Source organism: Dermacentor silvarum, chromosome 2, assembly GCF_013339745.2.
Source record: "Dermacentor silvarum isolate Dsil-2018 chromosome 2, BIME_Dsil_1.4, whole genome shotgun sequence".
NCBI classification, from domain to species: domain Eukaryota; kingdom Metazoa; phylum Arthropoda; class Arachnida; order Ixodida; family Ixodidae; genus Dermacentor; species Dermacentor silvarum.
The window spans coordinates 209830222-209848145 of record NC_051155.1 but is presented as its reverse complement, the minus strand read 5'-3'; the positions used below and the strand labels follow the sequence as shown (position 1 = coordinate 209848145).

At 45.1% G+C, this 17924-nt stretch overlaps 1 protein-coding gene and 1 long non-coding RNA gene across 2 annotated transcripts in view; one reads left to right on the top strand and one right to left on the bottom strand.

Annotated features, from left to right (window-relative positions):
- Window positions 1–239: 239 nt before the first annotated feature.
- The window catches only part of LOC119442521 (protein Wnt-1-like), a 54482-nt gene continuing 36797 nt past the window's right edge, over window positions 240–17924 (top strand). Inside the window, exon 1 of the mRNA XM_037707428.2 lies at window positions 240–526. Coding sequence (XP_037563356.1) covers window positions 324–526 — 203 coding nt within the window. The 5' untranslated portion in view covers window positions 240–323. The remainder of the gene's footprint in view (window positions 527–17924) is intronic.
- LOC125943290 (uncharacterized) overlaps window positions 15256–17924 on the bottom strand; it is a 100777-nt gene continuing 98108 nt past the window's right edge. Inside the window, exon 3 of the long non-coding RNA XR_007465719.1 lies at window positions 15256–15747. This is a non-coding gene — a long non-coding RNA (uncharacterized LOC125943290). The remainder of the gene's footprint in view (window positions 15748–17924) is intronic.

Here is a 17924-nt window from a genome sequence, read left to right as displayed (position 1 = left end):
CGGCGGCGCGCGATCGGAGGCGCAAGAGAAAAGAAAGAAAAAAAGAGAAAAGCCAGAGACCAGGTGGGGGGTGTTGCGGGGGCTGGGAGGGGGGGGGGGGGGGGGGTGAAGCCAAGAGAGGCAGAGGAAGAACAAGAGAAAGACGACACGGCGCGGAGAGAGGGCGCGAGGGAGAGAAAAAAAAAAGGGCATCCGCGCGAACGTGGAGACGGCCCGGATCCAGAAGGGTCCAGGACAGGTACGGCCGACATGCGCTCGCCCCGGACGACAGCCGCGCGTCGAGGTGTGGTTCGGGCCAGGGTACGACGCTGAGCGGCTCCGCCATGGCGCCGCGACGGTCTTCCACCGCGCCGCCGCACCGACAACGCTGGGCAACAACGTCGTCGTCAACTTGGTGGTCTACCGTCGTGCTCGTGATGGTCTTCATCCTCTTGTGCTTCTGCTGTCTGCCTCCGGGATCAGAGGCAGTGGGCTCCGACAACGTGGCCAAACGCAAACCGGGCCGAGGCCGAGGATCTAGATGGTGGTGAGTGACCGTTCCACTCGGGATCACCGCTTTTGCGCGAGCGCTTTTTAGCCATTGAGAAACCAAATGCGCGCGCGCTCAGCGCCGCGGACAAGGGCGTCGTCGTCAATGTCTCTTTCCCTCGCTAACGGGTTGTTGCGTAGTTTCTTCTTCCGAAGTCCTCCCTTCTCAGGTCACGACTCTGCATAATCCGGACCGCCTAATTATGCTCCTCTGATCGGTATCGTGCACTCCGATGCCGCCGCGCCGGCGTCCGTTCATCCTTCTCCGGCGTTTCTCTCCCGCGGAATGATATTCCCCCACCAGTTCGCGGACGGAGGAAACATACTCCTTCAGCTTTGCATTGTAAATCAGCTCCGTGGCGTCGGCCTCCGACGCCTTATCGGCTGGGACGATCGATGGCAGCGCGCCAATAATACGAGAGCTAACACCAGATTCAATGAACTCGCGGGTCACCCGCCTTTTCACTTGAACGCGTTCCAAGTTTGTCTTTCTTATATATAGGTTCCCCGTCCTTCGAAACAGTTCATAATCCAAGTGGGGTAATATTTTGTCAGGCAAGCAAACAAACCTGCTCGAGCGCGCCAAGGAACGAAGACGTCGCAGGGACACTCACTTTCGGAAGCCTTGTATCGCGCGGTGCCGTATGTGGTCACAGCTAGGGCTTCCTCTGGTTCTGTTAATAGCTATACAATGTAAGCGTGTTCCACGAAACTTCGCGGCCTTAAAGCAGTCGCCGCTTTTCGACGCCAAGAACAACACGACGTGGCCTTGAGAAAATGTCCCACCTGGTACATTGCGTTAAACACGTTTCTCCATCGAACATATAATATCACCTGGCATGACGCCTATCCAGTGCACCGCGTTTCTTCTAGTCCCTTCCCATGGAAAGGAATCTCAACCAAAAAAGATGAAAACATTTGGTGTGCACACATACCTTAATATGTACAGCTGCAGTGGAAAAATATTAGCACAAGTGCCGATCACCTGAGCATATAAATTGCGGTACGCGACTCTGTTGTTCCGTAGCACACCTAAAACGAGAGTGCCAGACACTCCCTCTTTGAAACATGAATCATGTGGCACTTTAGATACCAGTGTGCACGGGAACAAGAGCGCCGCGTACCGCAATTTCCCTGCTCCGGTCATCGGTCACTTGTGCTAATCTTTTTCTGCTGCGGCTGTACAGGCAAGGTGACCTTGTGTATAGGTTCAACTGGAGATTGCTATTTCTTTCTTTGGTGCAGCGACAAGGAATGATATGCGGCCTTTTTAAAGTTTAATTAAAATGAGTAGTCCTTTAAATATCCCGTATATAACGACGCTGAAAGAAAATTATTTGCCACACATCTCGCGCGCAGACACCTATATGTATGGAGCGAAGCCTGCAAAATGCAATGGTCGCGTCCAGTCGAAACCCACCTGGCAATGACGCGTCGGCGCAGGGACAAAGCGTCAGAAAAAGCTGGTCTTTCGCCCCCTCCAGCTTGAACGGGCGGACCGCACACATACATTGTGAGACACGTGTAACGCCACTCACAGACGCACGTATACGTAGCCATGGAGGCGCGAATGTACACGAACTAATGTTTCGCACCGTCGCCTCGGATAATAGGTGCCCACACGGATTCCACGAAAGACACCCGCTTCGCGAAGCGACTCGGCCCGTCGCTGCCGCCGCCCCTGCTTTCGAACGGAACCTGCCATTTTGGCATCGAGCTGCGTGCCCTATACGCACGCGTGCAGGATCCGTGCGTATGCGCTATACGCATATACACAAACACGCATCAGTGAAGACGTTTGACGCGTGCGCAGTGGGAATTCGCTCGCAAGCGCGCACGCAATGTGTGCAGAGAGTTTTCTTCGCAGCGGCACATAATGGTTTCAAGTAGCATTTTGCTGGTGACCACATAACCGCGCGCAGTCTCAGTTTCCGGCCGGAGTGGCCACAGTATGTATACGTTCTAGACGCAGTGAAAAAAAAAAAAAAAAAAGCAGCAGGAAAACGACGTTTCAGCTGGAACTTGTGCCGTTTCTTCGCACCGCCTCCTCAAGGTTACACGCAGCTCAGTGCCTTTCTTCAGGTGTGGTGTCCGTCAAGAGGCTCACGTTTTTAGTTGTGATCTCCAACACGTGCATTGTTGTCGGCGCCTTCGTTGTTTTCGTTACTTTTTTCTAACCTAAAGTGCGTCAGGCTTGCGTGAACGTTGAGAAAGTTGAAGCTGGTTCACCGGATGGCGGGGCCAATCTTTGTGTCTGGGCGTCGAAACATCACCCTAAATTTTAATGATCACCACGAGGTGATTGACAGAACGCTCACGAGCACCTTGTCATGTCCCCGAAATGAATCGCAGGCTGGAAACGTCCACAAGAATGAATTCTTGGTTAGCCGGTGTAGCGGGTTTTATGTTATGATTATTATTTCTTCAAACGCATATGAGAAATGCAACGCGAGGTCAACACCGCATCATTTTTGAAGAGATGCAGCATCTTTGAAGTAATAGCTGACTCAGTTTCTCACGAGGCGCATGGTAGAGTTTTGTTTGATCTCGCGCCTATAGCTGGTATACCGCCATTGTTTAGCCTAAGCGCATCCTCTCGCAACATCCGTATGTTAGCAAAAGCAGATAGTTTATTACGTTTGATTACTTTATCATAGTTGAAAGTTCTTTAAACTGAAGCATGATGAACGGGAAAGCTATTAGAATATTCCTATTTACATGCGAGTGTTCAATTTTTGTGTGTTCGCTAGCCAAAACTAGTGGCCCATTCATCACATAATAGTGCTTCAAAATTATATTTTTTAAATATTTTTAAAGATGGGTGTGAAAGTGACAAGGAGACGTGTGGGAGCGATGAAGTAGGATAACCATCATTGACCACGCTACCATATTATTAAACAATAAAAACTCAAACTACTTCTATCAAATTCGTTTGAGCACAACTTGAAAACAGCCCATACTATGCGTGAGACTGCAGGAGACTGAAACGACTGATCGTGGGTTCCAGTATTGTGGGAATGCTTTTCTTCTAGGCCCTTGAAATTTCAACATTTCCCTCGGCAGGTAAAAGTAGGTTTAATAACATGAAAATATATTAGCCGAAGCAAAAAGTAGTCATTGAATAACGTTCACGGACGGTGCTCATAAATTAGAACGCGAAAAATTTTGAAACTACTTCAAAGTATTATTTCGCGTCTAGTTTCACCTGCATTTGGATGGAATTCAGACTCCAAAATGTAGACACTTAAGATTAGTCCACACTTATCAACCGGCCACACCGAGCGATTGCGCATCGCAAAACGCGTAAAAGGTGTGAGTTGCTGTTCCCGTTTCACATTAACTTAATTATGGGGTTTTACGTGCCATAACCATGATCTCATATTGAGGCGCGCCGTAGTGGGGGACTCCGGATTAATTTTTACCACGTGGGGGTCATTGGCGTGCCCCTAAATCTGTTCGCGTTACAATTTATGAGCACTGCACATTTCTCAAAGCATGCGCACTATCCATCCACCATTATCTAATGGGTGCCTACGTATTACCGGCGATAGAACCCGCAGAGAGGAAGCCACACAAAACGACAGAGCTGTTTCAAGATACAGCAACAATTTGAAGTGCATAACGCAGGGGTATCAACCTCTTTTGAGCTATAGTTGTATTGACAAATATATATATATATATATATCATAATGAGCCAACAAACATTAACACCAAGTACAACATAGGGGAAAATTACTTGTACTTAATAATTGAATTCAAGAAATAATAAATTAATGACAATGAAGATGGATGAAAAAACAACTGTTTTTTCATCACGTGCTCGTGACGCCTGCGGCAGAAAGGATGTTCCACATCCGCCCTATGGTTTGTGAGTGGTGGCACTGGCTAACACTCCCAGGGTTAGTTCTAGTTGTAAAACATAAATGCCCCAGAAAGTGGCTGGGAAAACGGTTCCGCGGTAGCTCAATGGTGAGAGCATCGCACGCGTAATGCGAAGACGTGAGTTTGTTCCCCACCTGCGGACAGTTGTTTTTTTCATCCATTTTCATTTTCATTAATGTATCATTTCTTGAATTATATATATATATATACGAAATGTGGGGATGTAATGTGGAGATGTCATAAATCTGCCCACAAAAGTTTTCGGAATGTGGAAACTGCGAGATAGCTTAGGTATTTCACTCCTCGAGTATACTGAATGCTCGAGGAGTGAAGTGCTGCACCAAATGCAGCACTTGGTGCAGCACCAGGAATGTGCCACACTTGAGTGCAGAATGTGCTGCACTGTAGAGTGCAGAACATTCTGCGGTGGACTCAAGACTGATTTTTTGGATGACCAAGTATCTTGCTCTTTCTCTCTCCCTGTATCGGCAGTTCTAGCTCTATATCGATGGGCTTAGTTGTATATCTATGTATTGGACCTTAATAGCTGAAAGAGGGTGGAAATATTACACATATTTTGGCGTTAGGCGCTCAGAACTCTAGCGATCCTGTACCCTTGTTCAATAGTTGTATATGTCGATGCTAGACAAGAAGAGTACGTACGACTTATTTTTTTTTTGTATTTTTGTCATCTTGCTAAACGATTGTTCCCGCCAGAACTTGAAAAGTACATTGAAAAAGACCTGACTTTAGCAAGCACAGTTCATGATGGTGCAAAAATTGCTGGTTGAAATAACATGCTCCACGTATACAGAAACATTAATGACCACGTTAATTTCAGAATTCGTTACTAAAGCAACAATAAAAAGAAAAACCAAGAAGAAAATATCAACAAGTACTATATACATACTAGCACGTCACAAGCACACAAAGACTGTCTCTGGCACCAGCAGCGAAAGCACAGTATACAGTCTGTCATTCGCACATTCTGGAAGTGCTCCACTGCAAGGTATCAAAGGCTGTAATTCAGCGCGATAGTTTGTTGTTTGTAACCGCCTATCTTTCAGTGCTTGTATACCAAGCTGTACAAGTGATTTGGGTTCCACGATCATGAGCACACTTGTCTACTGCCTTGTAAGTCATGAGGTTCCACCGAAACGTTAAAATGAAGAGGCTGAATAGAGTTGCTCAATACAAGAATTATTTCATCTTTATTTTAAGTTTTTCCCTTGGGACCATTTAGAAAAGACACATATCCGGCTCAGTTGAATTAATCAGGATAGTTCTGATGCTTTCCAAGAAAGCTACAAATAGGCTGCTATAAAGGAGGTCACAGCCGAACACTTCAGGTCGATCTGTCTGTCTTTCTTTCTTTCTCGTTCATGGCTGTCGAAGACACAAGGAGGCAAAGTGTTCTAACTTCAGACTAGATAATTTCTTACTTTCCGGCAAAAAAAAAAAAAAAAAAAACCTATTCCCTGCCACGTGTTCTTAAACGCAGGAAGAATGCTTAACTGCCCCGAATGAAAGAGACCCTATCTGCCACGTAAGGTGAAAAGCTGCCTATTCAGGCGGCTATCATCAGCTGTACAGATAGAGGGAGACAAAAGAAGTGAAAAAGAAAAAGAAAAATCAGGCCGCGGGTGCTGTGGCGGGGCCCACTTGTCAGCTCTGATGGTGATGGAGCACCTCGGACTGTGGATAAGTGCAGGGCGCGAGCGTGTATATACATATACGTATATACCTCCCAGGGGAGAGACGACGCGTTCTGTCAGAACAGCAAGTGCGCGCATTCTTTGCTGGTGACGATTTGTAAGCGCGCCGTGATAGATGACAACATTGTGAATGGACGTGGGAATTGGAGGAGAATAACCACGGCGTGCCTCACATAACCACGGCGCGCTAAGGGTAAAAGAGAGAGGCGATTGCCGAAACCTGAAATCGCTGAGATCAAACCCCGAGGGCGGAGACGGCTGAATGAAAGTTCTCCGCACGTGTAAGGAAAGTTTCATATCGGGCTGGCCTTTACCATGTGCCCATTAAAGGATTTTCGCGGACGCGAACAAATCGTTTTTTTTTTTTTTTTCTGGTCTGGTTAGAGTGATCATCTTGTTCGCTACTCTCTAGTCTGTCACGTAAGTTCTCTGATACAAAACGAGCAATTCCCCTCTATCGGGCCTCTAATACGTTGTTACCTCGGCTTACCAGAAAAAGCGCTTTTATTCTCTCTTTTTTTTTAACGTTCTGTTTATCAGTTCGAGCATAAACGCGTGACTTCATGTAATAATAAAACTTGGCGTGTCTGCGTCTTACTCGTTATTACTATCTGCATACGAGCACAGTGCGCAAAAAGGCGTTAGAAATGTGACCCGATTATACCTAATTATGACAAGAACACTCAGCGGAAATGGGACGCCACGTGACGGCAAGTAAATATATGAAGCGCCCGTGCACTCAGCTACGCGGTTCTTCAAACGATGACATGCACTCTTTGTGTGTATGCTAATGTGTCAGAAAATTCATTCATTCATTCATTCATTCATTCATTCATTCATCTGGCGTCATGGTTGCAACTCTGTGGGACGCCGGTCTATTAGTGAAGGTGATCAGTTTCGGTGCCGTATGAATGTTTTAAACAAGTGCTTGCAGCATAATAATTTATCGTCAACTTGAAAGTGTGCCACTTACAACAACTGCATCCGTATACGGCTCAAGATGTTAAAAGCACGTTCACGGAGATTTAGGAAGTGTTTGCAATGAAATAGAGAAGAAAGAACTAGCTTCCACGTTTTCTATATTACTGTAAATGGTAGGGGTGTCCGAATAGTGAATGTTGAGACCGAATGGAATACGAATCGAATAGTGCCAGCAACTAATCGAATAGAATATCAAATACCTTTCGAACAGTTTTCTAATAACGAACAGCCGTTATGACAATTAATATAAAACAATATTCGCAACCCAATATTCTTAAAGTTAGCAAGTGTCTGTCTATGAAGCGTTGTTTATTAAAAGCACAAATTGAACATTAGTAGAAAACAAGTATTTTTTAGCATGCACAAGGCTCCTCAGAGAGTGCGAATGATCGCTGTACAGTCTGTAAAGTATGGCTACCTAAGTGACGTAGCCTGCTCACTACGCAAGTTCTCATGTTTATGTTTATACTATATTCCTACGGGGTTGAAAACTTACCGTACCTTGGCTCCAATTTTATGTTTATTTGGGTGTAGTTGACGTTTTGAAATATACGAACGTATTCTAAAAATATTCGCATTTACGAATATTGACCACTAGATTCGTTATTCTAAAGTTTAGAATATTCGTGCACCCCTAGTTTAGAATATTCGTGAGTTGTAATTAGGGATGTTAAGCTAAAAACTAAATTTTACATTTTTTCTACAAAAAAAGAAAAGAGTGATTCAGAGATTTAGAGAGAGCTGAAAAAGAGAGCTAAAATGAGATAATGTAATCAGGAATTGGTTCCACGGCACAAAAAATGATGTCGTGTGCCAGCATTGGTCTCAAATGCTACGCGATTTTTTCGAGATGGGCGATACGATATTGGTTCTGTCGTGGTGGCGGTTATACCAAGAAGCTTGTCGCAAAGAGATACGACGATTTTAAAATGGCACACTATTTCAGCTGTGCCATTATGGTAATCCCTATTCACAAGTTACGCGTGTGTATAAGGCACCACTCACGACCTACTCTGACATTCATGACGTAACAAATATTCCTTCGTCACTATACGCGTCTTCTTGTCTAGTTCGTTCTTTAGGCGGTTCAACTATGCTATTCCAGTAAAGGCTCACGCAGGGAGCGCCCCAAATAGCGTCGTAGTTGCTAGTCGCATTTTTAAAGCAAAAGTAAAGCGCCATCAACATCACTCTGGTCGACTAGATTCATGGCCGTCTCCAACATATGCGCTCTAGAAGTTTTTGTTGGATATTTATCGCACGCACATTTGTTCAGCTAACGAGGCGCAATGTCATATACTAACATACGGGCCAGCAGTAATAATATTTTGTACAGGATATCTTCCTTAATTTACAATATTTTCCATTATGATTTCTGATGAACCTGAAAAGAAAGAAAGAAAGAAAGAAAGAAAGAAAGAAAGAAAGAAAGAAAGAAAGAAAGAAAGAAAGAAAGAAAGAAAGAAAGAAAGAAAGAAAGAAAGAAAGAAAGAAAGAAATTGCGGGTAGACAGTTCTTCAGATGTGTAGAAATAAACCGCATTGCGAAAGACTGCGTTGAGACTGACTGAAAAACCTGAATTTGTCGCCGATAACGTCGGCACATTTTTAAAATTTTATTTCAGATATAAAATAAGCTAGTCATGTGCAATCACCATCACCCGTCAGCAACTCTCACAGAAAGGTCCTTTATGGTTCATTGCTGGCTGGTCCACATTTTAATCGCCATTCAAAATTTGTGGGAGGATCGATGCACCAGTGCATTCTAAATCAACAAATTAAATTGAAGCATTTCGCCTACCGTCTATAGCATTGGGTTGTCAAAGCCTGTGCTTGCACAGTAATAAAATGTATTTAACAATTCATTCTTCGATATATTCCGTATTATAGGGCGGAAATGCTGATTCATTTGAAAAAAAAGTAATTTTTCATTTGAAACAGATAAACAAACTGACCACAATCTTCGACATATATAAAGTTTACAAGATATACGCACACCGAAGCATTTCCTTTCTAAGAAATGTTTACTTTGGCGTTGTACTTATTATTTCGCGCCGAAACGTTTCGCGTTTGTTAATTTACAGTTACTAGACACACGAAACGACAATTATAACGCGGATCTCTTGTAAACCAGCAATAATATGATGTATTTTCAATCTAAAAATGCTGATGTACGTAGCACATTATGTGCATGTGCCACCAATTTGTGGTGAAGGCTGGTATACAAAGTAAAAAATCAAAAGTGCAATAGTTTTAAGCGGTACACTCCGGAACTATATAATAAAACTACGTGGCGTCCTCGTGAATGACATAAACCAATTGGAAGGCACACATAAGGCTGCAGAAACCTGCAGAAACGCCATTGTATAGGCTCTTGATGACAAAAAGGTCCGCACGTAGATTGGAAGAAAAAGAGAGAGGCTTTTCAATCACGGTGTGTTTTATATTTTAAAGAAGAAATATTCTTCTGCGTGTACTTCGATCTCTTTCCACTAAGAATACTTCCCGTATAGTAAGGATCTTCGTGTCTCGGGAAGTCAATATTTTCTGTGTCGAAAACACGAAGATGCGCAGCTGAGCTCTTCAAAGGTCAGTGCAGTCCAGAAGCGTGCCAGAAAAGAAAACTTTACAGCAGCTTACGTCCGTCTCTTTTCTTCTTTCTTTCACAGCCTCATTTTACTCGCTCTTCGTTTTCGTGCATTCCATCTCCACCCGAGAGCGAATTTCCAGGGGGAACCGAGCTGACGAGCCTCTTTCTTATTTGCCAGACCTCCCGCACCTAAACACTTGACTACTACTTTCCACCTTTCGCTTTCTCCGTCCCCACAACGTCCCCCAGGGAAACAGGTAACTCACTCCACGACCTCTGTGTCAGAGAAGCGAGCTCAAAGGGTTTACACGCCGCATTGAGCGATCTAAGTCACTGCTCGCGACGGCATATACTTACCGTCAAGCACAAGCAGTCGACTGTTTGAACAAAGCAAGCAAGCAAGCTATCCGGTATCCTCACAGCTCATGATCGGAAACGCGGGGGGCTCAGCTGACTGCATGCATGTCGTGCTTTCAGCGCACGAACCCGGCTGTCCTTCCGTCGATGCTCGAGGTTCGCGAGAGAGAAGTGACTCGAACCAGCGGGGGGATAATAGCGGTTTGCTTTTTTTGCGGAAGGGATCGAGAAGCGGTGTGTAGTACTGCAGCTGCCTCGGGAGGAGGGTGTGGGGATGCTGCCTGCCGCCGTCGCTGGAAAGCCGCATGGGCTTAGCGACCGCGTCGAACGCACGGCGGCGACTGTAGGGGTCGAGCGCGGAAGTGGCGGAGCTGGACGCAGGTGCGCGCGCCCACGCGCTCATATGCCCTTCTCGTCGAATCCCACAGGGGTTCTCTTGCCGCTGCTGCAGGCCTTGCACGCATACGAGTGCTGCGTTGCGTGGAGGCTGCGGTGGCAGCGTAGCTGTTTCCCTCATGACCGGCGATTTCATCCTACACACACGACTATGTATATATATATATATACTACATATAGCATCTACCACCTCCCTCCGCGCATGCCCCGCGATCATGACTTCGAACCCCCGCCTGTTCCTCCCCGTAGCTTATTACGCTCGCGCCCTTGCCGACGACGCAATTCAAGTTCAGGCGCTGTTGAATAACCGCGCCCTTTTCTTTTCGCGCGAGATCACGCTGCCGTGCGTGTGCGGGCGTGATCTAGGAAGCGGCGGCGCGTGTGTGTACACCGCGAGCGGCGGCTTGCAGTCAATCTTAGCCAATTTCCGCTCTCTGAGAAGGGACCCGTTATAGAGAAGGCGGCTGCTGCCCCGCTTTCGAGGCGCGCCGGCCGCGTGTTTGTATTTGTGTGCGAGTGTGCGCCCGCAAGGTCCGCCCAATAAATCTCTTAAACCTACACGAGGAAGCGAGCGCAATATGGGTGGCGCGAAGGTACACCGCTGGGGCCCCGCGGCGCGCTCAATTCGTGATTAGGCATGTATCTCTCGCACGGTGCATGTGCGTTTAGGAGATGAGCAGGGTATTAGGATGGCGTGCGAAATGTTTGTGTGCCGTCTATTGTGCCTTTTATACAATTTAGTATGCGCTGTGACGGCATTATGAAGCTACAGACTCTGCGTGAAGCGTCGATCACCAATAAGTTCTTTACAGGATCCTCCCTCTCACATTTTACAAATACGCTGCTGCTGCTGCTGCTGTTGTTGTTGTTGTTGTTGTTGTTGTTGTTGTTGTTGTTGTTGTTGTTGTTGTTGTTGTTGTTGTTGTTGTTGTTGTTGTTGTTGTTGTTGTTGTTGTTGTTGTTGTTGTTGTTGTTGTTGTTGTTGTTGTTGTTGTTGTTGTTGTTGTTGTTGTTGTTGTTGTCACTTTATAAATAAGTGAGTCAGCGTAAACTCAAATCACGAGGCCAAAAAATTGTTGGCACCGTTTCGGTATTTAGGGCTTCTAAGAATCCGCGTTAATGCAGTATGGGGCACGTTATATACGATGCACATGTACGCACACGATGGTGTCATCTTCATTTCTCATTTCTCTTCTAAGTTCCGTTCCTTTTTTTCCCAACGTCAAGCATATCAAAACTGATATTCTCATAGTCAACATGTATGCTATAGTTCTCTGTGTCCATCTCACGCATAGCACAGAGGAACGTGAGACAAAGGACAGAGACGAGACGAACACAGCGCTCATTTCCAACGAAAGATTTAACTATTTGTAAGAGGCCCAGCTGTTATATGCAAACAGGCAGACGAACAAAAAATGACAACCTACCGTGAGGAAAACAAACATGGAAACTGGAAAAGAACAAACCAAGAACCAGTAAAACGCAAAATAAGACGCTTGTACAATACGAATAACGATACAAATTCTCAGCTCCGTCTCCGGAAGTGCAACCGATGGTGCACTGACGGCACAGTGACGGATTAAAAGCTATGATTTTTTTAAATACAGATAACTATGTTAAAATTAAAATATGCTGTTTAACGCCGCTAAGCGGCACAGTGATCTATGAGTGACTCCATACGGGAGGCTTCGGATTAACTTTGACTCCCTGGAGTTGTTTACAACGTGCATATGGGCACAAAGCACGCGGTACACGAATGCTCATGCATTCCGACCCCGTCGTATTGCGGCTGCTCCGGGAGACGAACCCCCGACATCGTGCTCAGAAGCAGAACGCCATGACCAGTCAATCACCACAGCCAGTTCAACACATGGAATAAATGTCTTGTAGTTTCATTTGACATTAAAAAGGCGACTAGAAAAATTGTACACTATTCGACAATCGTCAGGTTCATGTTTACGCAATGTTATGGATATTTGTGTAAAAATTTAACAAGAATCGTCACACTGACTATTGTGCGGAGTGTTCCTGGAATGTAAGTGTTGTATAGCAGACACAGCATAACGTATTATTTTCTCCTAAAATACGACAATAAAAAAAGAACACCTGCTTAAATTCGTATTTATGTGTTGTTTAATAATGTCTGACACACAATAAGGCAACGGCTTCACGGATGTTCCTCATTTTTATTTCTTTTCCGAAAATCCATTTACTGTCGGGTGTATGTGCTGGCGTGCTATAGCTATAGGCCGACCACCGCTTGCAAACGCGGCCGTCCGGTGGCGCTGTTTCTAGCACCCGCGAACTCGGTGTCTAGCTATTCCTGCAACCCTTTTTCGAAATAAAAGCTGCCTTTGGAGGCGATGTGAAACTCACTGACCGCACTAACCAACTCACCCAGCTTTCAGCAGTAGTATAGTTGTTGTAGTATAACGAAAGTTGATTGGTTTCTGGAGCAGGTCCAGTAACAATCAATAAACAGTCAATATCATCAATTCCTCTTTAAAGTGACGCTTTCTCTTCCGGTAAAAATAAACGTGCCCAACTTCGTCGTGAGGTCTATATATACTCGCAAACGGGCGCTAAACAATAACAGCGTTACTTTAGGGATTTTTAATGTATGGATTAAAAAATCACTTAAACGTGCACTAGAAGTCAGCTGGAAGTACACCGCCTATGGTCGCGTCCAGTTCTGTTCCGTGCTAATATTCATTAAAAAGTGCAGTGCCGACTCACCAAAACAAACACCTTGATGGCCAAAGAAAGCTTCGTTTTAACCGTTTCCCCCAGCACGTGGGATTCGCATGACTTTTTTGAACGATAGCTTGCGTTGACCTGAAAACATACCTATTACGTACGGGGTAGGACGTGGTATAGGAGAATGCAGCCCATGCGCACTAGTACTCATTGTTTTACAGTATCTCATAATTGTTATTTCAGTTCCGTCACGCTTAATTATTCTTCATTTAGCGACACCCTAAATATCATCATTGTCCGGTTTAGCGTTAAACTTCAGCGCATTTCATCTGCCTACACTTGCAGTGAGTGTCGCATGCTGTGAAAGATTGATTGATTGAGTCTATTCATTGAAACAGATGGTATTATGGCCTGGGTGTGAGAGGGGGTAAATGAAGAGAGAAAGAAAAGAAAGGCAAATCACTTCATATCCGGCGGTCGACAACAGCCGAACGCGAAAATTCTTGGCATGCACGTCACTCCTGCATGCTTTTTTTTTTTTTGTTACTTCATTTTACACATTTCAGAACCAGCAAGATCGTCGGTTTTCCGTACAGTATACCCGGTATCAGAGTCTTTAGAATATTCGTCTGTGTTTTAAATCGAAGGTTTCGAAGTGATCGTGCATTAGTAACAAATACATGAAAATAAACGTGCGATGCGCCATTTGTATTAACATGGGTCAACAAGAAGTTACGTCCAACGCGCAAAATAATAATAATAATAATAATAATAATAATAATAATAATAATAATAATAATAATAATAATAATAATAATAATAAAGATGGCGATGAAGGACCTTTAGCTTTACAAATTGCACGTTGAATGGCTTAGTTTACAGACTTGCGCAGATTTATTACGTGCGCTGCTTGCAGAAAGAAACCGAAACGATAAAGACGCAATGGAAAACAGTTATGATGTGGGAGAAGCGGACAGACATAACAATGAAACAGGAGACTGAGAGAACCAGTTTGAACATACAACCAGTGGCTCAAGTTTCCCTAACCCTCGTTTACTTAATACTGTATGCACACACTGCTTCGCTGACCTCCTTATACCCCAAGAACAGTTTTCAGTCACAGATATCGCGAGTGGTAGACGCGCACCTTCACTTGCCCGTCCTGTCCCCATAATTTTGAATTGGTTACGACGTTTGGCCGCTATATAACTATCTGCTAAAGAAAAGAGAAACCGCGAAGGCTCCAAGAATTATTAGACGCGGCACAATACCATTTGATTTGATGTGATTTGATTTGTGTGTACGCGTGCGTGCCTGCCTGCGTGCGTGCGTGCGTGCGTGCGTGTGTGTGTGTGCGTGTGTGTGTGTGTGTGTGTGTGTGTGTGTGTGTGTGTGTGTGTTTGTGTGTGTTTGTGTGTGTCTGTGTGCGTGTGTGCGTGCGTGTGTGAGTGTGTGTGAGTGTGTGCGTGTGTGTGTGTGTGTGTGTGTGTGTGTGTGTGTGTGTGTGTGTGTGTGTGTGTGTGTGTGTGTGTGTGTTTGTGTGTGTTTGTGTGTGTTTGTGTGTGTCTGTGTGCGTGTGTGCGTGCGTGTGTGAGTGTGTGTGAGTGTGTGTGAGTGTGTGCGTGTGTGTATGTGTGTAAACTGTGACATCACTAAATTACTTTTCACTCAAAAAAATGTGTTTCTCGAGTTCCGACCGTTTCATCAAGCTAGAAGTTCGTCAGAACTTGATAGGTTGAGTCTGAGGTTCATTTAGAACGCAATGTACATGTGGTCCTTTTTTTTTTCCTCTCTCGATAAAATTTTAAGCAAACTCAACTGGACGCTTTCAGTGCGCATGACGTCACGCTGATCTGGTCCGACAACTTCAGGGCAGTGTCGTGTGTCGTCTGTTGTTGCATATTTTCTGGCTTATATGCACGTCTGCACTCTCACGTACAGTACAGTACAGAAGCGTACAGTCCACTAATACTGCTCATATTAAGGTTCCTCTTTAAGTCCCCTCCAAGTAAGCAGCGACTCGGCACTCAAGAAGTTTTCCCGCTGCATTGACGTGGACAACGTTGTAAAGATTTAGATTCTATTTTCAATACAGAAAAAAGGGGAGCTCACGTAATTGGGCGATCGCATATATATTCGTCAAAAGGAGGGCCGCATTCTTATGCAGCCGTTCTATTTCCCCTCCGCTAATCTGTGCGTCACTGATGACGAAGATGTAGGGCGCATTCCTGTAATAACTCGGTGCGCGTTTCCACGGTCACCCAGTCCGCTGCCGGACACTGCAGGACGAGACGGATTATCCGCCCGGTATCGCCGGGGCCTTGTTTATGCGCGTGTCGTACAAGCCACGGCGAGTTTCCACATGGACTTCCCCGCAAAGCTCGAAGACTCGTGCACTGTACGGCATGGCGAGTCGCTGTCGCGGCGAGCGATAGAGACAGATTATACGCGCCTTCCCTCCGGTGGCGTGTATGTATCAATTTATGCGCCCGTTATCTGCGCCCCGCCACTCGTGAATGATTTACGGCGCGCATTGGCCGTGACAAACTGAGCCGCGAGCAAGCCTGAGCCTCGGAGGAAGAAAACTGGTTCTTGTTTGCCCCTGAAACGAAAAAAAAAAAAAGAAGAGAAAAGTAAGGAAGATGGCGCGGCTGGAGGAGAGAAATGTAGAACGCATTTTTAACAACTCTGAGAGTGAGGGATGAAGAGGCGGTAGCTGATAAGCAAGTGTAAATGACTTCCAATTTTAAGAAGCCGACCCGCGCTTATCGGCGTGTCGGAAAGCTTTCGCGGGACTTTTTTCTTTTTCTTGCGTCTCTATCACGCGGCAGCGGATAAATGTCGATTTAGTTAAGTGGGTTTTGAAGAATGTAAGGCGGGAAAACGTGCTACAATAACTGAAATGCGGCGGTACTTGTAGGTGCTAAGACAACATCATCACGCGTTACTTTTGTTTTCTTTAGGTTTGTTTAGAGTGGCTTGCCCTATATGGCAGATAGGCGTTTTTAAACAAAAGTGCGTATAGGCCCTCCTCATGCAGAAATTGCAGTTGTGACTTAGCGAACTTGTCGTACATGAGCAAACGCGTGCAACTGTCTGCCTGATCTTGGCAGCTTTATCGAATTATCTCTCGTTCGAGTGGTCCTCGTTTAAAGATATGGCTTAAAGATGCATGAAGCTGGAAAAAATGCACGGGATGGACGTTAATGTAAGGCCCGGCACAGTTAACTAAATGCTATAGACACGGGTGTGCGCGGAATGAGCGCAAACTCCTTATTTCTGTGCAAAAGCTACGAGAGAGGCGTAGACACTTCGTAAGAAGTATTTTCGTGTATCTTGCTGAAACCTCTTACCATACTCTGCACATAGTAAGATGCTTCAGCAAGACTGCCAAAAGATACACCGCGATGGAAATTGAAAATTTGAAGACTATTTGCAGGATTTGATACTTATGTCGGGGATGATAGAAATGTAATGACAGAAACAAGGAAAAAAAGAAAGAAGGGGATTTTTGAGCATTTACGCAGAATGTAACACGCGCAATAAATCGTTTATGCAATCGCGTTCTACAGAAATTTTTATGTTTACCGTGCGCAGTATCTTCTAGAATTCCGACCGCGTCGAACTTTTCAGAGAAGGAACTCGTGGATTGACCTATTTTATATCGCCAAGATAAAAAAAAGAGAGAGAGAGAGAGAGAGAACTCTCTGCAAACATTATTCACCAACTTGCCAACTGTGCATGCAACTTCTTTTTTTTATTTATTTTTTTTTACACTTTTTTTACACACGTTGTTCAGGAGATGTCAGCGCCTTTGTCATGGCGTTGACTGTCATACATAGTTGACTTTTTACATAGAATTAATTCATACTAAAAATGCAATTACACCAAAGGCGTTGGGCAAGAGGCTACAGAAAATGAAACGAAATTCACATAAGAAACGCTAAACGAAAGTACAAGGTTCTATGTCAGTGCACTTGGAATTGGGCACAGAGCATAGACGAAACACACACACACACACACACACATACACATGATATTTGTGAGACCACAAAGCAAGGCATATAAGGCGTTTTCAATTTCCCTCTGAGAAATGATCACACGAAAAGTGACGGGGACATATCCGTACTGGAGCTAATCTTCACGGTAGCTTCGTTTCACTTCGAGTTGCTTGAAATGAAAAGGGCACCATCCAGTTGAACACGTCGCAAGAGGTACATCAACTTTCCGCCACCCTCAGAGCAAATTTCCAGAAACCTGTAATAAAAATTGAATTCGTATTCTCCTGGGGTGAACTATACGACGCCGCTTGTACACACAAGCAAAAAAAAAAAAAAAAAAACACGAAAAGAAGTCGTTTGTCCAACTCTGTAGAGCAGACTATATCTTCGATGATCGCACGCATGCAGTCTCTCGCGAAACGTGACTCGAGTGTCTCGCACCAATGGCCTATACCCTCCAGGGGGCGCCACGGTCCGTGCACCGTGGGAAAAAAGAGCGCATTCTGGTGTCTCCCACTTCCGAGAAACAAAGACCCGCATCTGTGCACACATACATACATACGCAGGCTCAACCAAAAGACTGTGTGTACTTGAGCCGCTAAGCATCTATGCAAACAGCTTGTGACATGGAACGCCCGTTGCGCGTCCGTCTTTCCTATACACTCCGCAGCCTTTGCTCCTTTTTCGGTCGACCCTCTATAACCGTCCAGTACATCAGACGCTCGGTAGAGCGTGCCGCGCGCAGCAGTCCAACCCCGTTCGTCCCCAAAATGCGGCT